Genomic DNA, 20,126 nt, shown 5'->3' on the forward strand with positions numbered 1-20,126 from the left:
TTCTCAAAAAGGAAGTAAGTAAGCCCTCACTTTTAGGAAAATAACTGACAGTGTTTGTTGCCAATGATAAAATTAAAGCTTTCAACCCTGAGCTCGGAAGCTTCCCAAACTTAAAAAGTGATGAGATCCATGGTGACATTAATGATATTTGATACTTTATAATGAAATGCTTCAATATTTGAAAGATCTGCATTACTTATTGAACTGATGGCTTCCAAATGACCGTTGCACAGTGTTACAAAATATACATGGTTGAATCATCCTTTTTTTTTTTTTAATTGAAATATACTGGGCTGGCCAAAAAGTTCATTCGGGTTTTTCCATACCAGCTTACAGAACTTTTTGGCCAACCCAATAGTTGATTTACGATGTTGTGTTAGTTTCTGATGTACAGCAAAGTGATCCAGTTATACATACATAATATATTCTTTTTCAGATTCTTTTCCATTATAGGTTATTATAAGATATTGAATATAGTTCCCTGTGCTATTCAGTAGGTCCTTGTTGGTTACCTATTTTATATATAGTAGTGTGTATATGTTAATTCCAAACTCCTAATTTATCCCTCCCCCACCCGTTCCCCTTTTGGTAACCATAAATTTGTTTTCTGTCTGTGGGTCTACTTCTGTTTTGTAAATAAGTTCATTTGTATCATTTTTAAAGATTCCACATATAAGTGATATCATATATTTGTCTTTCTCTGTTTGACTTACTTAGTGTGATCATCTCTAGGTCCATCCATGTTGCTGCAAATAGCGTCATTTCATTCTTTTTATGGCTGAGTAATATTCCATTGTATATATGGACCACATCTTCTTTATCCATTCATCTGTCGATGGACATTTAGGTTGCTTCCATGTCTTGGCTATCGTGAATAGAGCTGCAGTGAACATTGGGGTGCGTGTATCTTTTCGAATTAGAGTTTTGTCTTTTCCAAATAAATACCCAGGAGTGGGATTGCTGGATTATATGGCAACTCTATTTTTAGTTTTTTAAGGAACCTTCATACTGTTTTCCACAGTGGCTGCACCGACTCACATTCCCAACAGACAGTGTAGGAGGGTTCCCTTTTCTCCACACCCTCTCAGCATTTATTACTTGTAAACTTTTCTCTTTTTTTTAATTTTTGGCCGTGCCGCACCGTGCAGCATGCGGGATCTTAGCTCCCCGACCAGGGATCGAACCCGCACCCCCTGCAGTGGAAGCAGAGTCTTAACCACTGGACCGCCAGGGAAGTTCCTATTTGTAGACGTTTGGGTACTGGCCATTCTGGCCTGTATGAGTGGTACCTCATTGTAGTTTTGATTTGCATTTCTCTATTAGTAAGGTTAAACATCTTTTCATGTGTCTGTTGGTCATCTGTATGTCTTCTTTAGAGAAACATCTGTTTAGATCTTCTGCCCATTTTTTGACTGGGTCGTTTGTTTTTCTTGATGAATCATCCATTTTAAGAGCAAGATTAACTAATGGATTTTAGTGTAACAGAGCACAAAAATTGATACTGTTTCACATTCCACACTGCCACTAACCTTTCAGAAACTAGCTCTTGTGGAGTTACGATGAAGTATCAGAGGAGAATATTCCTAGTCATCTGGAAAGACTCTTGAAATACTCCCACCATTTTCAGCGATATATCTGAGTCTTCATATACTTCAACTAAAGCAATATATTGCAGCAGATTGAATAGAGAAACAGGTATATGAAACCAACTCTTCTAAAAAGCCAGGCGTTAAAGAGATTTGCAAACATTTCAAACGGTGCCCTTCTTCTCACGATTTTTTGAAATGTAGTTATTTCTCATAAAAATGTGTTATTTTACAGATAAATTAATAAATAAACATTTACAATTTTTCTGTTTTACTCACTAATGTGATATATTCTGAAATCTGTAATCCAGATAAACAAAAGGTCTCTGGGTTGTCAGTAATTTTCAAGAGTATAAAGGCATCCGGAGACCAAAAAGTGAGAACCACTGCTGTGGGTGACCTGACTTTTCTAGCTCAAGTATCATTTGAATTTTTATGATAAAATACTATTTAATAATAATAAATAATAAGGCAAATCATTACGCACCCAAATTGCAAATGTGTGCTTAAATTGTGAAGTAAAGAAAATTGGAAGTATTGGGGGGTTTTGGCATCATTTACGCAAAGCATAGATCGCGTCAAATCTGGAGATTGGCAAACCTTTCTTTTCTTTTTTTTTAAGAGCCAGGTAGTAAATGTTTTAGGCTGTGTGAGCCATAGGGACTTTGTCACAACCCTGCTGTTACAGACGACAGATAAACACCAGTGAGTCTGTGTTACAGTACAACTTTATTTACTAAAATATGCCATAGCTTGCCGACTCCTGGAAAATTTCCCCTAAAAGAATGTTGTAGGATTTTTGGATGGCATGTGTTCCAAAAGTATAGTGATTTTGATGCCCAAAACTGGCATCCAAATTCTTCTGAGTTCTGAGCTTGTGGAGAAGGGCAGGCTGTTTCGTAATGTGGTTCTAATGCTGGCATGCCCGCTGACATGGCATGCCTCCTCCCAAGGAGACCCTCAGAAGGGATGGCAGATGCGCAAGAAGGCCGGCTGCTTTAGGGGCTGGTGCAGGCTCTGGCCACAGTGCATGCAGCGTGGACCTACAAGGCTCTCTGACAAATCAGAGATACGTTATCGCACTTCTCACTCTCTCACAGACAGGCTTTGTTGTTTGCTCCAAGTTAAATTAGGAACGTGCATGGGGTTTTTGAAGCTGAAGAAAACGCATAGAAATTCCCTATCGCTGATTAACTCTGCTTTCAGCCCTGTTTCTGGGAAACACATTAGACTCCACAAAGCAGTCTAGATACACACGTATGTCTTGAAATTTCCTGTGTAAAGCATGTCTTTAAAGACCATGAACACATACCAAGTATCTAAATATAACTTAGATGATATAGGACCACTTGTAATGGATTGATATGTTTTTATGTTTATTTGCCCCCAGCCAGGATCTCATTCTAAATAAATAGTATGCCAAACAGTGTGTGTGTGGGTATCTGAATTTTACTGGGGTCGAGTTAGCTTCAGGTATTGAAAGATTTGCTTTAAGATATTTTCCTAGATTATGCTGATTTTTATGCAGAGGGAAAAAAAGAAGTAAGTTTGTCACTTATGTGCCCTCAGATTCCCATGATGCAGTTTTGAGATTTAACTCTGCTCCTACACGTGGCTACGAGAAGGATGTTGGAAATAAAACCACCGTCCGCATCATTAATTCCCAGGTAAGATGGGTGGACTGTTTTCACGGTGGACTGTTTTATAGGTAAATAGCTTAACTGGGTGAATGAAGAGAAATCACCCAGTTATCCATGACCACGGCCTTGCTTATTTCTAAAGGTCTTGTAATTATAAAGAATTAGGGCGGGAAAATGCAGAGAAATGGGAATTCGTGTGTCCTGTGAGTAGGAAAAAAGAGTAAATAAGATCAAAAGGAAAAATCAGAGTAGAGGTACAAATATGTATATGTAGCATATTGCATTTTGTGAACTGAGGAAAAGAAAGGTAAACAGAGTAAATCATGGGGATGGAGGGGAGAAAAGCAAAGGAACAGAATTCAAGCATCAGAAGAACAGCTCAGAAACTTTACTTTGTTATTTGAACATTTTAAAAAGGAAAATATCTCTTTTTTGTATGTTCTCAATAAGAATGTTTTCCAAAATTCATAGCAAAATTAGTCTCAGAACAAACCGCACAAATTTCTAGAGTTCCAAACTGTATAGAAAAAAATGGGGTGATGAGCGATTTATGGTGAGTTTGTTGCAGAACCAAAGATCAGCTTTCTTCGTCGGGCTCTGGGCTCGCAGCCTGCCGAGGTGAGAAACAGGCCCCGGTTTCCTGAATTCAGAGACGCCACTGATTGAAGATTCCTCATCTGTCTGACGAGAGCTTTTAAGAGAGGAGGAGATAAGCCCCAGCAAATTAAAATACAGGTCCCTTGTGAGATACACCCTAACTTCAGAAATATTAAAATGCCAAGGAAAAGAGGGCATCTTAAAAACTGTGGGAAAATTCCATCTTAAAAATGAAGCAAATCAAATGCATCCTTTTCCCCCCAGACTATAGTTGACAAAAGGTGATGATTGGCCGGTGAGACTGAAGGACTCACTCAGGACCAGAGAGTGGCCCAGAGGGGGGACAGTCATACCGGGTGGATTCACGTCTCCTGGCCTCTGGGCCCAGTTTGTCCTGAGGCTGGCACTCGGCAGGTGCCTAAGAACCCCGTCCTTCTAGGCCTGCAGCTGTCTCTCCAGTGGCCAGTGAGGGCAGTTGTCGTTGATGGGGTCTTACTCAGCCAGGAGTTCCATCAGGAGCTCGTGCCTCTAGATGACTCCAGTGCAGCTTTTTTTTTTTTTTTTTTTTTTGGCGGCGCCACGTGGCTTGCGGGATCTTAGTTCCCCGAAGAGGGATTGAACCCAGGCCCTCGGCAGTGAAGGCCCAGAATCCTAACCACTGGACCGCCAGGGAAATCCCTGGTTCTTTTCTTAAAAAAGAAAGCCCTCCTTTGTCTAAATATTTCCTGAGTGTGTTAGCGTGTAAAGCCTGCCTCTCTCCCTCCCCCCAGAAAGTCTGAGGAACATTTATTCTTTTTTCTTGCTCCAAAACTTCTTTTTAAAATTTTTACCTCTTTTTAAAATATAATTGTGAAGGCCCAAACCCTTGTTTTGAAATGATTCTGCTATGTATTTGCAGATTCTGACCAACCCCAGGCATCACTTCATTGACAGTTCGTTGTATAAAGATGTCATCTTGGTGGCCTGGGACCCAGCTCCTTATTCTGCAAATCTTCACCTGGTGAGTATTTCCTTGGTGCCCCTACCCTTGAGGGTCAGACAGTGGCCTTTGACTGATACATAATGGGAGTGAGTCAGGGATTAAACTTTGACAGGCAGAATGAAACCGAGTGTGGGTGCGAATTAAATTCACATAACGTTCACACAGTTTGAGTCCTGGTTGCAGTAGCACCCTTGCTGAGCAAAGTCCCTCTGATGCTGAAGTGTTTTTCTGGAGCATTTCAAAAACAAAAACAAATGTACAATGTCTAGATGTTCAGAAAGTCCTAGCGACACCAGAGGTTGGGCTGCTTAAACTCCGAATTTTTCCATTGTGAGACGGTTACATCACCTTTCAAGTAGTTACAAGACTTTTTGAAATACATGGGAAGTTCTTGGCAAGAAAGGCTAATCTTAGTGAACCCTTATTATTGAAATGGAACGTGTCACAGGCTTTTCCTGAGTGTGCCACTCTTGGCTTCTGCCTCCAAATCTTTTTACTCTTATACGATACAGTGTAAACAAGGTTATTACTAGCCATCAAAATATAAGCAAGTTGGGGCTTCCCTGGTGGCACAGTGGTTGAGAATCTGCCTGCCAGTGCAGGGGACACGGGTTCGAGCCCTGGTCTGGGAAGATCCCACATGTCGCGGAGCAACTAGGCCCGTGAGCCACAACTACTGAGCCTGCGCGTCTGGAGCCTGTGCTCCACAACAAGAGAGGCCGCAATAGTGAGAGGCCCGCGCACCGCGATGAAGAGTGGCCCCCGCTTGCCACAACTAGAGAAAGCCCTCGCACAGAAACGAAGACCCAACACAGCCAAAAATTAATTAATTAATTAATTTTTTTAAAAAAAAGGAAGCTAGTTTTAAATATATATATATATATATATAAATAAAAGCAAGTTATCAATACATTCACGGCCTCTCTACTTGTGGTGAAACCTGGCATGAAGAGTCAGCGCACTTGTTCTGAAAGGGGGCTGGGAAGATCGGTTACGATTTAGCCCCGTGAGCGATGCTGTCAGCTGTGCCAGTGTCTCTGGACTTGTTCTGCCGTGACCCGAGAGGATGCCAGCTTCCTAAGACTAATGTGGGAACAGATCTCAGCCCCACCAGGGGGTAACTATCCAGGAGAGCTGCCCACAGTCGATGGTCCCTCTGGAAGGAGCATTCTGTCACCATGCGTCCTAAGACGGAGGCTGGACACATAGCCGGCATGATTATAACTGTTCTCAGCCAGGAGTTCACATCAGCATCATCTGGAGAATCACTGTTCAGAGTATCCGTCAGAGCCCATTTCCCAGGAATCCGAGCATGTCCAGCCTCCATGTGTGGTTTTTTGTTGTTGTTGTTTTTTAAAAATATTTATTTATTTATTTATTTGGTTGCACTGGGTCTTTGTTGCGGCAGGTGGGCTCCTTAGTTGTGGGATGTGAACTCTTAGTTGCAGCATGCATGTGGGATCTAGTTCCCTGACCAGGGATCGAACCCAGGGCCTCTGCATTGGGAGCACGGAGTCTTCACCACTGAGCCACCACCAGGGAAGTCCCCCATGTGTGTTTTCGAGAATGCTCTCTGGTTGATTCTCCTACACACCATCTCCTGAGAACCAGCATCAACTGGGTATTTAAACTTGTCAGCTTCCTTCCAGCCTGAGGTTCTGTAGTTGTAAGTTCTGACAGCTTTCTTGCTGTTGGTGGACCCATGAGAGCCTCCGGCTGTTGGCCCGTGTTCCCTCCTGCACGGGAAGCAGCCCAGCCCAGGGCACAGGGCTGTCCAACCGATGGACGTGGGCACAGAGGCTTGGCTGCTCTCAGGGGCACGGGCTCTGATTCTGCTGTGTGAGGGTCTGGGGGAGACGGCGCAGACTCCGAGCCCCGGGGTGCCCCTGCTTTCCCTCTCCCTGCCCCGGGGTTTGGGGGCACAGTTCACTAAAGATGATCTGGCCCGTCCTTGTCAAAATTTTTAAAGCCACAGACCCCATTCAACCAGGGACTCTTCCTTGGGATCTTCATCCAAGCCCATCTTTGCCCGAGGTGTCTGTTTGAAAGGACTGTCAGAGCCCTATGAGCCGAGCCTCTCCCCACACACCTCCAAATCCCATTTCTCGGTGGCACCTGAGACACTTCTGAAGGCTTGTTTTTTAAATCAACCTTATTGTTAATTTTTTCCTTACAGTAATTTATGTGTAACCGATTAAGTGCACATTTTGATGGGTAGTAGCAAGTGTATACAGTCCTGCATCCAGCACCACAATTAAGGAACAGAATCTTTCCACTGCTCCAGAGTCCCCTGTGCCCACCCATCCGTCTCCCAGACCCGACCCGAAACCCAGGCGATTACTGACATCTTTCTGCGCTAGAGATTAGATTGGGAAAACATATTTCTGAAATACAGTGATTGAAACTACGGCTGTGGGCCATCCGGCCATGTTTTTTTGATTTTGTTTCATTTTTTTCTTTTTGTTTTTTCTATTTTTTTTCTTTTTTTTTTTTTGGTTTGCCCCTGTTTTTGTAAATAAAGTTTTATTGGAACACAGCCTCGCCCATTCATCTTGTACCCTCGGTGGCTGCTTTCCAAGTAAATACACAGCAGAGGCCAGTAGTTGCAGCAGAGACTCTATGGCCCTAAAACCCTGATGTGTTTGCTATCTGGCCCTTTCCAGAAAAGTCCAGTGACCCCGCCCTAGCCCTTCTCCCTCATTTTACTAAAGAATAAGGCACCAGTCCCCCAGGCCAGACCCCACCTCTGTACTCACCCCCTCATCCAGTGCAGAAGTGCCTGCAGAAGAGGGGGTCCGCATCCCCTCCCAGCCCGGCCCCTCAGCCTCTAAATACCCGCCAAGGCGGGCGCTGCCCGGCTTCCTCTTCCCGGCGTGGTCCTCTGACTGTGTTATTTTTTTCCTCTTAGTGGTACAAGAAGCCAGATTACAACCTGTTCACTCCATATGTTCAGCACCGTCAGAGAAACCCAGACCAACCGTTTTACATCCTTCACCCCAAGTTCATCTGGCAGCTTTGGGACATCATCCAGGAGAACACGAAGGAGAAGATCCAGCCGAACCCGCCGTCCTCGGGCTTCCTTGGTAGGCGGATGCCAGAAGGTGGGACGGCTGGGCGGCGGGGTGAGGCTGAGGGTTTAGCAAGTATACATTCATGTTAGATGATAAGAGCACCTAGAAGGTGGCTTTAGAGGGAACACAGATGAACTGAAAAGGGCACAAGGACACTGTCCCAGTTTCCAATGGGCACGTAACAATTCCCCCAGCCCAACCTTTCCAAGGGTGAAACGAGAACTGCTTTACCTTCCCTCGTGACGGGTGGGTCAGGATGGGCCCGGCTGGGTGACCCCTTCGTTCCACAGGCCTCGTGGGGTCACTTGCAGGTATTCAGCTGCGTCATGGGGTGGCCTCACTCCCCTGCCTGGCCCCTCGGTGGGGACGGCTGGGAGGCCGGCTCAGCTGGACTGGTGACCGTGTGCCTGCAGGCGGTGGCCTCACGGGAATTGGACCCTTGACGGAAGCTCAGGGCTCCTGGCAAGTGTTCCAACGACAGGAAATCGAAGCTGCGGTCTCTCAGGGTGGAGGCCTGGGGACTCTCTGTGGGTCACCGAGAGACTCAAGGGCTGGAGACCCCAGGGCCACCCGGGACCCACCACCCACTTGCGTGCACGTTGCTGATATGGGCCCGGATCGAGGATGGGAGTTTGTGGCCAGAGGACCACACCCCAGACGTTGCAAGTTTCCTGGTAGGTCTGGGCTTTGAGTAGCCGGATTCTAGGGCCATGTCCCACTCTCTCCAGCAGACCCGCCAGCTGCGATCTGAGAATGGACTTCCTGTAACAAGGGCATCACACTTGGCTCTTGTGTATTTTTCTGCAGCCAGGCTTCGATCCACAAGTTTGTGGTCTTAACACACTTCTTTTCCTGTGTTTCAGCCTCTTGCCCCAACATTTCCTTGGTTTTACCTGAATAGGGTAATATTAAGGGAGGTCTTAGATCCCCTTGGCAATATGAAAGCTGCAGTGAAACCAGAAGATAGTAACTTTGTCCATAAACCACTGCTAATGTTCTCCACCCTAACTTGGATGAATTTCCACCCTGCACCTTAACTCGGGTGCACAGTAGGTCCCCATGACTAAAGGAGCATTTGTGGAGGTGACACGGGTTGGTGAACGATGCAAGGCGCAGGAGTATCCGAAGCGAGGCTTGTGGGTTTTGACGCCTGTTCGAGGTACTATAATGTGAAATATTTTACGCAGAATTCAAGACAGATTAACGACACTGCGTGCTATTTTCCTCAAGCATAGCTCCTCCCACCCATTTTATGTCGTGCCGTCAAGATGCTTTGTTTCCAAGTCACTTTGCGAAATCCTAAGTGCTGTATCTTTTGTGCGGTTTCACGGAATCCTGCGGATTTAGGGAAGAATGTGTAACGGGGTGGAATGATGCTGAGACAGCATAACAGGACGCGGCCATCTGATCAAGCCATTTTCCCATCCGTGCCTCCCCGTGAATTCCTGTGGCCGATATTTGATTACAGCGAGAGCTTGGGAGACCAGTGAGGGCTGTCAGGTACCCTTAATGTCGACGTGCAGTTTGAAAGTTTCCACTGACATAGTCGTAGCTGGAGAACACTATTTCCTCATGTGTTGAAAGAAATCCTGTCACGTGTGGACAGCTTCCTTTCACAGCTATTTCCTGAGCGTTTGTTTGGAGTTTTCAGGGGCTGCTGCTTGCCTGGGTGGCATCTTTTCCGGGATGAAGGGGACTGCCGTTGGATGTCACTGCAGGGGTGGCGGCTGGGCTGAGCGACAGTCCTTCTCTGCTGTCACTGGGTTTCCAACCATGGGCGAGTCACTTACTCGTGGGAAAGTCCCTGCGCTCCTGGGAGAAAAGGGAGTCATAACGACACCTTTTTATCAGGCCGTTCGCAATCGTTATTATTTTCTAGCACTGTCCTGTCCAGTACAGCGGCTACTAGCCACAGGTGGCTGCTTAGATTTAAGTTAATTAGGATTAAATAAAAGGAAAACTTCTCTTCCTGGGTGCACGAGCCCCATTTCAAACTCTCAAAGCTATGTGCTCCCGGTGGTTCAGTCCTAGGCAGTGTAGACGGAGACCGTCTCCACCACAGGGAAGGCTGTAAAGGACAGCACTGCCACATCGTGCTGACCGCAAAAGGATGAAAAGGGAGCTCGTGGAGAAGGTATCAGGGTCCCACTGGACACTGCGCCCTGTGGGTGGGGACACACGTGATACAAGCTGTTTGCGATTATCAATCAGATTTCCTGAAGATAAATTCCCAGGAGTATGAGTGCCGAGCAAAGGGGATGGCGTGTCGATCATTGTTGGAAAGTGCTGACTTACCGCTTTTCCTTTGAATTCTGACCAGAGGCCATATTTGTCCTCCCGGGTCACAGAAGGACAGCCTTACAATAGTAAGTGCATCAGAGGCGTATGCCGTGAACCGTCCGCTTCTCCAGAGCAGCAGTGAAGGGATTCTTACCCCTCCGGCACTGCACCTGTATTTTTAAAATTAGAAGGAAGGAGCGTGGATCCAGGCGATTTAGATGCTCCATGGACCAGCTTCTCTGGAACAACTCCTTCACTTCGTTAGGGCCCTCACCCTCAGCCCGCTGGGAGCTGCTTGTTCACACATGAGGGACATTTCTCTTTCATCCCCAGTTGGATGCTGGAGGTTTTCTCTCGTTCTTTGGTACTAGGAGGTGGTTTTTGACCGCACCATGGCCTGGCTGAGGATAGGGAATCATTTCCTTGGAATCCCATTGTTTCGGTGTAGCTCTCATACAGACGGATGTTGTCATAGAGGGCCCGTGAGCTCGTCTGGGGTCCTGCAGCCTGGCCGGATGGTTTTGCCACCTGAGGTAGTGGGGCCTCCAGCCAAGCAGGAGGCCCAGCTTCACCCCCCGGGGCTCGGGGCTGAGCATTGTCAGGCAGACGGGCCTGGTGCACCGGCCCGACCAGCAGCATAGAGCGGGGACCCCTCTAGCCTACAGGTGACAAGGCCTTTAGTGTACAAACCCCCAATGCCTCCTCCTACCTCTACTGATTATATCATAAGGAATGTTTCTAGAATTCACAGATGCTAACGCTGTAATTTCAGCCTAGTTAATACATGCACAAGAATAATATGCTTAAAAACAGGTCATAACTTCCTTTCTTTTCCATTTTATTTTGAGTTTGGGGTTCTAATTTTCCAATATATCATCCAAACTCAGATGTTAACACAAAATAATGACACATTAACCCAAACTAATAAGCCGCTTAACATCCATATCTATGAGTGTGTAAAATCAATCACATTATGTTGGTCAGGAACAGTTTTTTACATTTCCCTGTAAATAGTGAATCCTTATCAAATAATACAATATAAATGAGCTAAAAACTTGGCTTTCAAGTATTATTTATGCATTACATGATTTTACTTAATATAGTAGATGCTTCTTAAATTATTTTATTTCATGAAATGCAAATTTCCAAACCACCTTTTAATTACAGATGTTTTCTGGAATTATCACTTAAAATGTCATTTGTGCTCCTTCAATAATCTTAAGTATAGTTCTCATAATTTTCTGTCTTATGATGAATTTATGGGGAAACCACAGAATAGCTGCTAGATTTCCATTAGATCAGCATATTCAATACACTTAACCTTTCACCCTCACCCGTCATTCAGAAACATGTTTTGCAGTGTTTTATTGGACATGCTCAGAAATTTCTAGTTTACCTCACATATGAATTATGTTCAAGTGTTACCTGGAATGGATGAAAGCCAGTATTTTTCCCGTCACTTGCATTAGGTTCTGTTTATATCCATAGCTTATTTTGCTCCACGTTAAAAGGATCCGTTCATCAAGGAAAAAATTCTATTACTGTGAACGATTTGGGGTGTTGTTACTTTAAATATTTTGCCAGGTGCAAAGTAAGACGATTTTCGTGTGAGCACAATTAAGGTAAAGGCTCAGTGATTAAACTCTGCTGGACTCTGACACGTATCAAAGGCATCTGTATATATGCAAAGTAGAGTTTTACAGGGGAACCTCATTCGTTCAGGATCTGTGATCATCTGAACATGAGTGGAAGTTTGCTTTTTATCCAGGTTTTGGACAAATAAATGAGTGTACATACTGCTTGTTATGCTGAGTCATATCATGTGACATTTTATTAAGACCAGTGGAAATGCTTTTTAATTGGTTTGATAATTATATTGAATTATACAATATTTTAAAACCTGTCATTTGGCAAATGAATGCCTCTTGAGTCATAATTGCCCAGGAAAATTTGCACTTTTTTTTCTTCAAATGAATCCCTCCTCATTTGTAAAAACTGGCCAAAAAGCTTAACATTAACTGAATTATGAATTATGGTCAAAGATTTTTAAGAACTGGCTGCATGCCCATTTTGATTGGCTTGGAAAAATACATTAAAAAGTGTCTCAGTACTGAACCGCCCATCAAAAAGTCTGGCTCCACGTTGAAAGCAGTAAAATTTTATTAGTGATGAAAGCAGTTACTTTTTGGTAGTCCATAAACAAAATTATGTAACATAAAAGTTCCTTAAGTGATTTTTTAAAAAAATTCTTTACTGAATAGCACAGCATTAGATGGTTTGTATTCGTTTCGCTTTTTGGGTAATCCTGAGCAGTCCTAAGAAAGGAAATGAAAAACACACAAAAAAACATTTTTAGCATAACCAGCTGTGAATTCCCCGTGTCGGCCTGGCATGGGGAAATGATTAGGAGCTAACGTGATACTGTGAATTTCCAGGTATATACGGCATCTGTGCAGAAAAGAGCCACCGTGGCAGGCCTGACTGCCGATGGCTGGGAGCCCTGCTTGCAGGGTTGACCCTTGGCTGGCATCTGGAAGCCTGGGTTTGGGGAGGCCCCCTTAAGTGCCAGGGTGGGTCACTGTGCCCAGGTGCTTATGCGGCAGTGGGTCCACGCCCAGCACCTGCTTCCTTCTGGAGTCTGGAATGCTGGTGTGTGCCAGGCACAGCAGGCCTGTAATAAATCGTTGGCTATGTGCTGCGTCTGGTGGGTCCTCCTAGCAAATCATCAAACCCAGAAGTAAGCTGGGGCCTCCCAGCACGGTACCTTGTCAGTGTACCTCAGAGAACATCTGAGGACCACGTGCTGGTGTTGACGTCACTTGTGGATGACAGGACCCAGCATCACAGCACGTCAGAAGAGATGCTGGTGGCAGTGCTCAGACACTGTTCTCAGTACAGTAGTTAAGACGCTTTCTCCAAGTTGTCCTAAGAACTGTAGCTTATGAGCTTGCCACCTATTGTGAAACTTAAAGTTTCATTCTTTAGTTGGGTTTACTTATTTTTTTCCTTAAAGAAACTTTCTCCAAATCCCCAGTTTTCAGCACTGTGCCCAGTTGAATATGTGTGAGTTTAATTGAAAAGGCTTCTAACCGTGCTTGACAGCTCTGGTCCCAACCCTATAGGTCCCGCACTCCCTCCTCCCCACACACATGCCCCGAGCTGTGCCAGGACTGTTATACCCCTCCTGACACTGAGGTCCACCTAGGTCCCCTTTGCAATACATGAAGGAGTTTCATCTTCAGGGTTTTGTGTGTGACTAAGTACTCTTAACTCCTAGGAAAAGTAATGTGCAGATATAACCACATTTAATAATGATTTTCAGTATTTATTATATGATAGAGTCTGAATCTAAACTCAAATTTATGTGTGATATCGGCCTTAATAAATTAATAAGCAGAGTATACGTATGCCAAATGAAATGACCATGCTGTCTAAAAAAAATTTTAAATAAGAAAAAATATCCTCCACCTTTGATTTCATAAATCTTGTCCACCTTTCACATGTACCAATGAGTTATAAATTGATTTTCCCTTCCCTTTGAAGGTGCTGCCATACCGATTCTGTTATCAGTACTACAGCTGGCTGTCATTTAATCACTTAGAGCAGATTCGGCTCTAGCTTACATTTTAGGGTGCTCTGGACCAAGGCTCATGGTTATAGGAACCCACAAGTTCATATGGAAGCACAAAATGAGATGCAAAAACCAGGAGGACGTACACAGATAACTCAAAATAAGACACTTCCTGAACCTCTGTCAGCCTTCAGTTTGGACAGCCGTGAACTACCTAGCAAATTTCAGTATTTCTGAAGCTCTAGAAGTCACTTTAAAATATAAAGTATTGGGCTTCCCTGGTGGCGCAGTGGTTGAGAGTCTGCCTGCCAATGCAGGGGACACGGGTTCGAGCCCTGGTCTGGGAAGATCCTACATGCCGCAGAGCAACTGGGCCCGTGAGCCACAACTACTGAGCCTGTGCGTCTGGAGCCTGTGCTCCGCAACAAGAGAGGCCGCGATGGTGAGAGGCCCGCGCACCGCGATGAAGAGTGGCCCCCGCTTGCCGCAACTAGAGAAAGCCCTCGCACAGAAACGAAGACCCAACACAGCCATAAAATAAATAAAAATAAATAAATTAAAAAAATATATAAAGTATTTATATATGAAAATGCAAAAATATACCTATTTACTTACAGTGAAACCATAACTTTTTGCCCAGTCATATGATGAAATCTATATTGTCTATTCAATAAATACGTGATTTAAAATGTATTGATAGTAGTTCACTAACAGTAAGAGGAAACCTTGCCTCTGGAAAACTTTCCAGAAAACAATAACCAGATTTGAGCACTTAGTAGACCTTTGAAGCCAAGTAGATAGCAAGGACATCTAGAAAAATTACTCAAACTTCTTCTTACTTGGGTGTGGGTAGCAGTTTAACTCTAGGTTAGTTGTCTAACATGCAGAATGGTCAGCTACTAAGGAGACACCTCCGGGATCCTTACGGTAGAGTTTTTCAAAGGATACGTGTGTGAGACCAGCCTGGTCCTCCAAGCGTGGTAAGCAGACCAGCATTGGTCCAGGAACGTTTGTTATTAGTCTACGACTAGATCAGTGTAGAAACTGAAAGTATTTGGAAGGCTTTATAGCAATTTGACATAGCATGGCAACCTAATATGTGATCATTTTTCTAGTAGTTCATTGTTCGTGTATTTTACAGAAGTATTGGTCTGTGATGGATAGGAATTTTTTTAATGGCCCTTCACCACAGGTAGTTTAGGAATGCTTGTTAAAAATTTCGTTTCCTTGGGAGTTCCCTGGTGGTCCAGTGGTTAAGACTCCACCCTTGCAATGCAGGGGGCATGGGTTCGATCCCTGGTCTGGTCGGGGAATTAAGATCCCACATGCCACGTGGCACGGCCAAAAAAAAAATTCCATTTCCTGGACCCCAACATACACCAGGGAGCCCAGGTCTCTAGGGACAGGGACAAGCCCGGGAATCTGCATTTTAACAAGCTGCCAGGTCGTCCCTTCACGCTGAAGGCTGAGAACTGCTCTCGAGGGAGGACAACAGCATCTCGCAGGAATGACAGTGGCTTCTGAAAGGCATGCACTTGGAGACCAGAGTGGCAAAGGCGACAGCTAGTGCACACCGGTCGCAGCCCCCATGGACGAGGCTGTGTTCTGGGCTGACAGTAATGGAAGTGTGGTTTCTAGACACAGCTCCACGCTCATTTATCAGAAGCTTTTGTGCAAAAGACACCCTTGAAGGAGATTTCCCTGGTGGCGCAGTGGTGAAGAATCCGCCTGCCAATGCAGGGGACACGGGTTGGAGCCCTGGTCCGGGAAGATCCCACATGCCGCGGAGCAACTAAGCCCGCGAACCACAGCTACTGAGCCCGCATGCCACAACTACGGAAGCCGGCGCACCTAGAGCCCGCGCACCGCAACGAAGAGTAGCCCCCGCTCTTCGCAACTAGAGAAAGCCTGTGCACAGCAATGAAGACCCAATGCAGCCAAAAATAAATAAATAAATAAATTTATTTAAAAAAAAGAAAAAGATACCCTTGAAGCCTCTTCAGTGCGCTGCAGGAAAACTGTTGTAATAAGTATACGGAGGGAAGATGTTCAGGGTGTGAAGGATTCTGGGATGCTTTGATGTGGTTCCTTGGGCACAGCTGGCCACGCGCCACGCCCAGGGAAGGGAAGGGAGGGCGGGCGGCCAGCGCGAGCCCTGATGGGCAAACACTGAAGCGTCCTCGGCTCCACAGACACAGGCCTGTGACTCTCACCCAGAGACGCACACGGCAGAGGCGGCCTTGCTCATCAAAGGTTTAAAGTCACGGGAATAAACGAATGTAACTCTCTGGGCACATGGCTTTCTCATCCACTGTGTCAATTCCTCATGGGAGATTTTGTGAGGATGAGGAGAAATGTACACAGAGCAGGGATACCACGGGGGAAGGAGGGGGCAGGATAGTTAGGGAGTTTGGGATTGACGCGTACACACTACTATATTTAAAAGAGATAACCGATAAGGACCTACTGTATAGCACAGGGAACTCTGCTCAATATCCTGTAATAACCTAAGTGGGAAAAGAATTTGAAAAAGAATTAAAAACAACAAAAGAGGCAGAGATCTCATCGCCTGTGCCATGCGGGCTGGTGCCCACCCCCTCGGTGACCTGAGGAAGGAGGTGCTGGTCCTCGGTCCTCTCTTGGCTCCACCTGGATCACGGGCACGGCGGGCGGGCGGGCCCACGGACGGGGAGGGGAGAAGGGAGCCGGCAGAACTGGGAGGAAGAGGGGGACTGACCAGGGACTTGAAGTTCCGACGCAGCTCCTGGGAACAGCGTCGCTTCCTAGACCTTGACCTGAAGAATCTCTGTCTCTCGTTAGGAGCGTGGTTTACTCTCAGCCACAGCAACTTCGTGGCCCTCAAGGCACATCCTGACGTCTTCTCAACAGGACACCAGGGTCCTCTCTGTCATCTTTTCTGCTTCCCCTCCCCTCCTTCCCCCCGCCCCGCCCTGCCCAAGGTGGTACCTGCGGGTTCAGGCCTCACCTCCCTGGGGACCCTTCTGGATCCCCAGGCAAAACCAGGCCCTTCCCACTGCTCCCCTGGGCCCCTCGTGCCAGACTTTCTCCCGTTGTGGGGATTTTCATGATGCACGCACAGTTGATCAATTAGAAATACGATTGTCCTCTGCAGAGAAACCTTGTCTGTAACAGGAGCTAACTGTGTGACTCCATGTGTTTTTCATAACAAGGGATATCCTTTCATAAAAGGACTAAGCATATTTTTTTTTCTTTTGTTTTCCTCTTGGGGTTTTTTTTTTTTTTTTTTTTTTTGGCCGCGCCATGCGGCATGTGGGATCTTAGTTCCCCGCCCAGGGATCGAACCCACGCCCCTTTCATTGGAAGCGTGGAGTCTTAACCACTGGATCTCCAGGGAAGTCCGTATGTTTTTTAAGTTTAAAGAATGTTAACAAAGATGATGGTGGAGCTAGGAAAAGAACGCTCTTTAGCATAGATCCAGAACGAGATCTGCTCAATGATCATATGGTTTTATAGCTATTTTGAACATTAAAAAAAAAAAAAAAGAAATGAAAGCAACTTTAATATTGATAGTTCCAGTGAGAAAAATAATTTTAATATTAATTTTGAACTCTGTGTCTCCATTTCTTTCATTTAAGCAACTATTTTAGCATCAGTTTTTTTTTTAATTATTATTTATTTTATTTATTTATTTATGGCTGTGTTGGGTCTTCGTTTCTGTGCGAGGGCTTTCTCTAGTTGCGGCGAGCGGGGGCCACTCTTCGTCGCGGTGCGCGGGCCTCTCACTGTCGCGGCCTCTCTTGTTGCGGAGCACAGGCTCCAGACGTGCAGGCTCAGTAGTTGTGGCTCACGGGCCTAGTTGCTCTGTGGCATGTGGGATCTTCCCAGACCAGGGCACGAACCCGTGTCCCCTGCATCGGCAGGCAGACTCTCAACCACTGCGCCACCAGGGAAGCCCCAGTTTTTTTTATAACATGCGTCTCTTTGGTATATCACAGTGCTCCTGCTGCAAATCGGTTGGACCTGCATGTCGAAGGTGGTACATGATATTCTGACTTGGGGATGCAGATCTGGCGCTGACTGTCCTTTCCTTAAGTTTGATCACTTTGTCTTTTCTTCTCTCATTCCTGGGCCCCCAGTGGTCAACTGGACAAGTGAATGTTTAATAGCATCACGTCTTAACACGCCCCCAGCCCCCAAACTGCACACATGCCACTCACTGGAAGTTAGAGCCACAAGGTGAAGCCGACAAGGAAGGGGGCACAGAGCAGGAATCTCCTGCCCCGGCCGTGCCCCTCCACCCCCAGCCCTTCAAAGACGTCCCCCACCTCGTTACCTTACCTTTAAAAAAAGCAAGAAAGCAGGTCTTATAGTCATTCAACAAGCATGGGCCCCCAACTCTCCACCAGATACTGTGCTCGCCACTAGTGACAGAAAGATGGATGGGGCCCAGCCCTGACCCTCAGATCCTCTGCTGTCTGGTGGGAAAGACAGACTGTAAACAGACAGTTCCACAGACGTCACGGTCAGAAGGGCAGAGAGATGCGCAGACAGGGAAGACATGAGCGCAGAATCCGGCTGCAGCGCGAGGGCTGACGTACCCCCTCCCGAGTCGCTCACGGCTCTGGTCTCTCCCGCAGGCATCCTGCTCATGATGAGCTTATGCGGCGAGGTGCACGTGTACGAGTACATCCCGTCCGTGCGGCAGACGGACCTGTGCCACTACCACGAGCCCTACTACGACGCGGCCTGCACGCTGGGCGCCTACCACCCGCTGCTCTACGAGAAGCTGCTGGTGCAGCGGCTCAACACGGGCGCCCAGGGCGACCTGCACCGCAAGGGCAAGGTCGTGCTGCCCGGGCTGCGGGCCGTGCGCTGCCCGCCGGGAGCCTGAGGGGCTGGCCGGGCTCCGAGTCCCGGAGATGCTGGAAGGTGCCCTGGAGGTGGCGCGGCCTTCGGTCGCCAGCTGTGACTTCGTGGTGGCCACGGGGCTCCTTCCCTTTCTAAGCCATTGAGTATTAACGACTGCTTTGAATATAGAAATGGAACTCAAAGAAATAAACTAGAAAGTTGCAAAAAACTTTTGTAAAGAATAGCTAGAAAAAAAGCAAATGTATAACAAGTGGGTAAATAGCTCCAGAATGCTAGTCTTCTCTTTCCTAGGGCTGGTTTCAGCAGCAGGTGTCAGGGATACACCTGATGGATGACACAGTTTGTACCTGGGAGCACCCATGCTGAGGGACAGTACATGTCCCATCGACTGTGCCACTTGTACATGCACTTGTCATGAAAGAGCCTAGAGTTGATGACGAACGTCTGCATTAGCGCCCAGGCATGTTTACACTAACAGCGGAAGCCGCGGGTATATCCTTCGAGGGGTTTCTAGCCCTCGGCATCCCCATCTCTGCTCCCAGCTGCCACCGAAGGCTTTGCTCTTTGTGTATCAGACACATTTCTAAAACCATAAAGCCTTCCTCCTGAGCAGTCCAAGAAAAAGCCAACCCGGAAGAGCAGCACAGGGGAAGCACTTTGTTTTCCTGCAATATTTCCTTACTTGACTAGCAACGCCCCCAGGCGGACAGGAACATCCCTGGCAGGTGAATGCAAAACCGGGGGCTGCAGGGTAGCCCAGGGCAGGACGGCCCCGGGCCGCAGCTTTCCTGGCCTCCTGACCCGCCAGCCCTCCCCACAGCCTTCGTAACCACAGGCGCTGACGATTAGGACACCCCGGGGATGTGGGCGGTGGCGTCCAGCCTCTCGCTTTACCCTGGGCTTCTGGGGATGCACACCTGTCTCTCTCACGCTTTTTTCTTGCAGGTTAATATCAGCTATTGGGATCCTGACGGTGATACACTGATTTTTCACTGATTCTTCCTACAGACAGATGTTTAGGAAGCCCACCCTTGTTTTCCCAGACCTGTTTTATGTCAGCAACATAACAAAGCCATGTAATTAAATACAGTTGTGTGAAAGCATCGCTCTTTAACAAACAGGAAAATAAGTATGAATATGTGCTTCAGAGGGAGAGGCAGCGAAAGATTGTCATCCCAGCGTGTTAGCTGTATCAGTTGGTTTTGTTGTAATCTCAACTTTTGTCACTGATACATCAAAAAAAAATTTTTTTTTTTTTGGCTGTAAATGTAGTGAAACGGAAACATTTTGGAATACCTTAGTCAAACATGCAATTTCAATCTATAACTAAAACCTATCTCAGTGGTACAGTTCAGACTTCTTGGCCATGACAATAGCAGCTTAATTAAATATGTTCTCCTTCGCAGTTGTGTGAACGTCAGGAGAGTTTACTGCACAAGGTTTTGTGTTCCGGGATTGGTTTTTTTCCTGAGCAAGAGTGGCTGTTTGGTTGGTCTACTCAGCAGATATTGGGTTGGGTCCCAAGCATCTCCTACAGCTTATTGTTAT

At 46.3% G+C, this 20,126-nt stretch overlaps 1 protein-coding gene across 2 annotated transcripts in view; it reads left to right on the top strand.

The window, feature by feature from the left end:
* The window catches only part of ST6GAL2 (ST6 beta-galactoside alpha-2,6-sialyltransferase 2), a 62,830-nt gene extending 42,974 nt beyond the window's left edge, over positions 1-19,856 (top strand). For both annotated transcript variants that reach the window (XM_059942425.1, XM_059942424.1), the window contains exons 3-6: positions 3,156-3,253; positions 4,722-4,823; positions 7,714-7,888; positions 18,347-19,856. In XM_059942425.1, coding sequence (XP_059798408.1) covers positions 3,156-3,253; positions 4,722-4,823; positions 7,714-7,888; positions 18,347-18,600 — 629 coding nt within the window. In that variant the 3' untranslated portion in view covers positions 18,601-19,856. The remainder of the gene's footprint in view (positions 1-3,155; positions 3,254-4,721; positions 4,824-7,713; positions 7,889-18,346) is intronic.
* Positions 19,857-20,126: the final 270 nt, after the last annotated feature.

This window comes from Balaenoptera ricei, chromosome 13, assembly GCF_028023285.1.
Source record: "Balaenoptera ricei isolate mBalRic1 chromosome 13, mBalRic1.hap2, whole genome shotgun sequence".
In the NCBI taxonomy this organism is placed as follows: domain Eukaryota; kingdom Metazoa; phylum Chordata; class Mammalia; order Artiodactyla; family Balaenopteridae; genus Balaenoptera; species Balaenoptera ricei.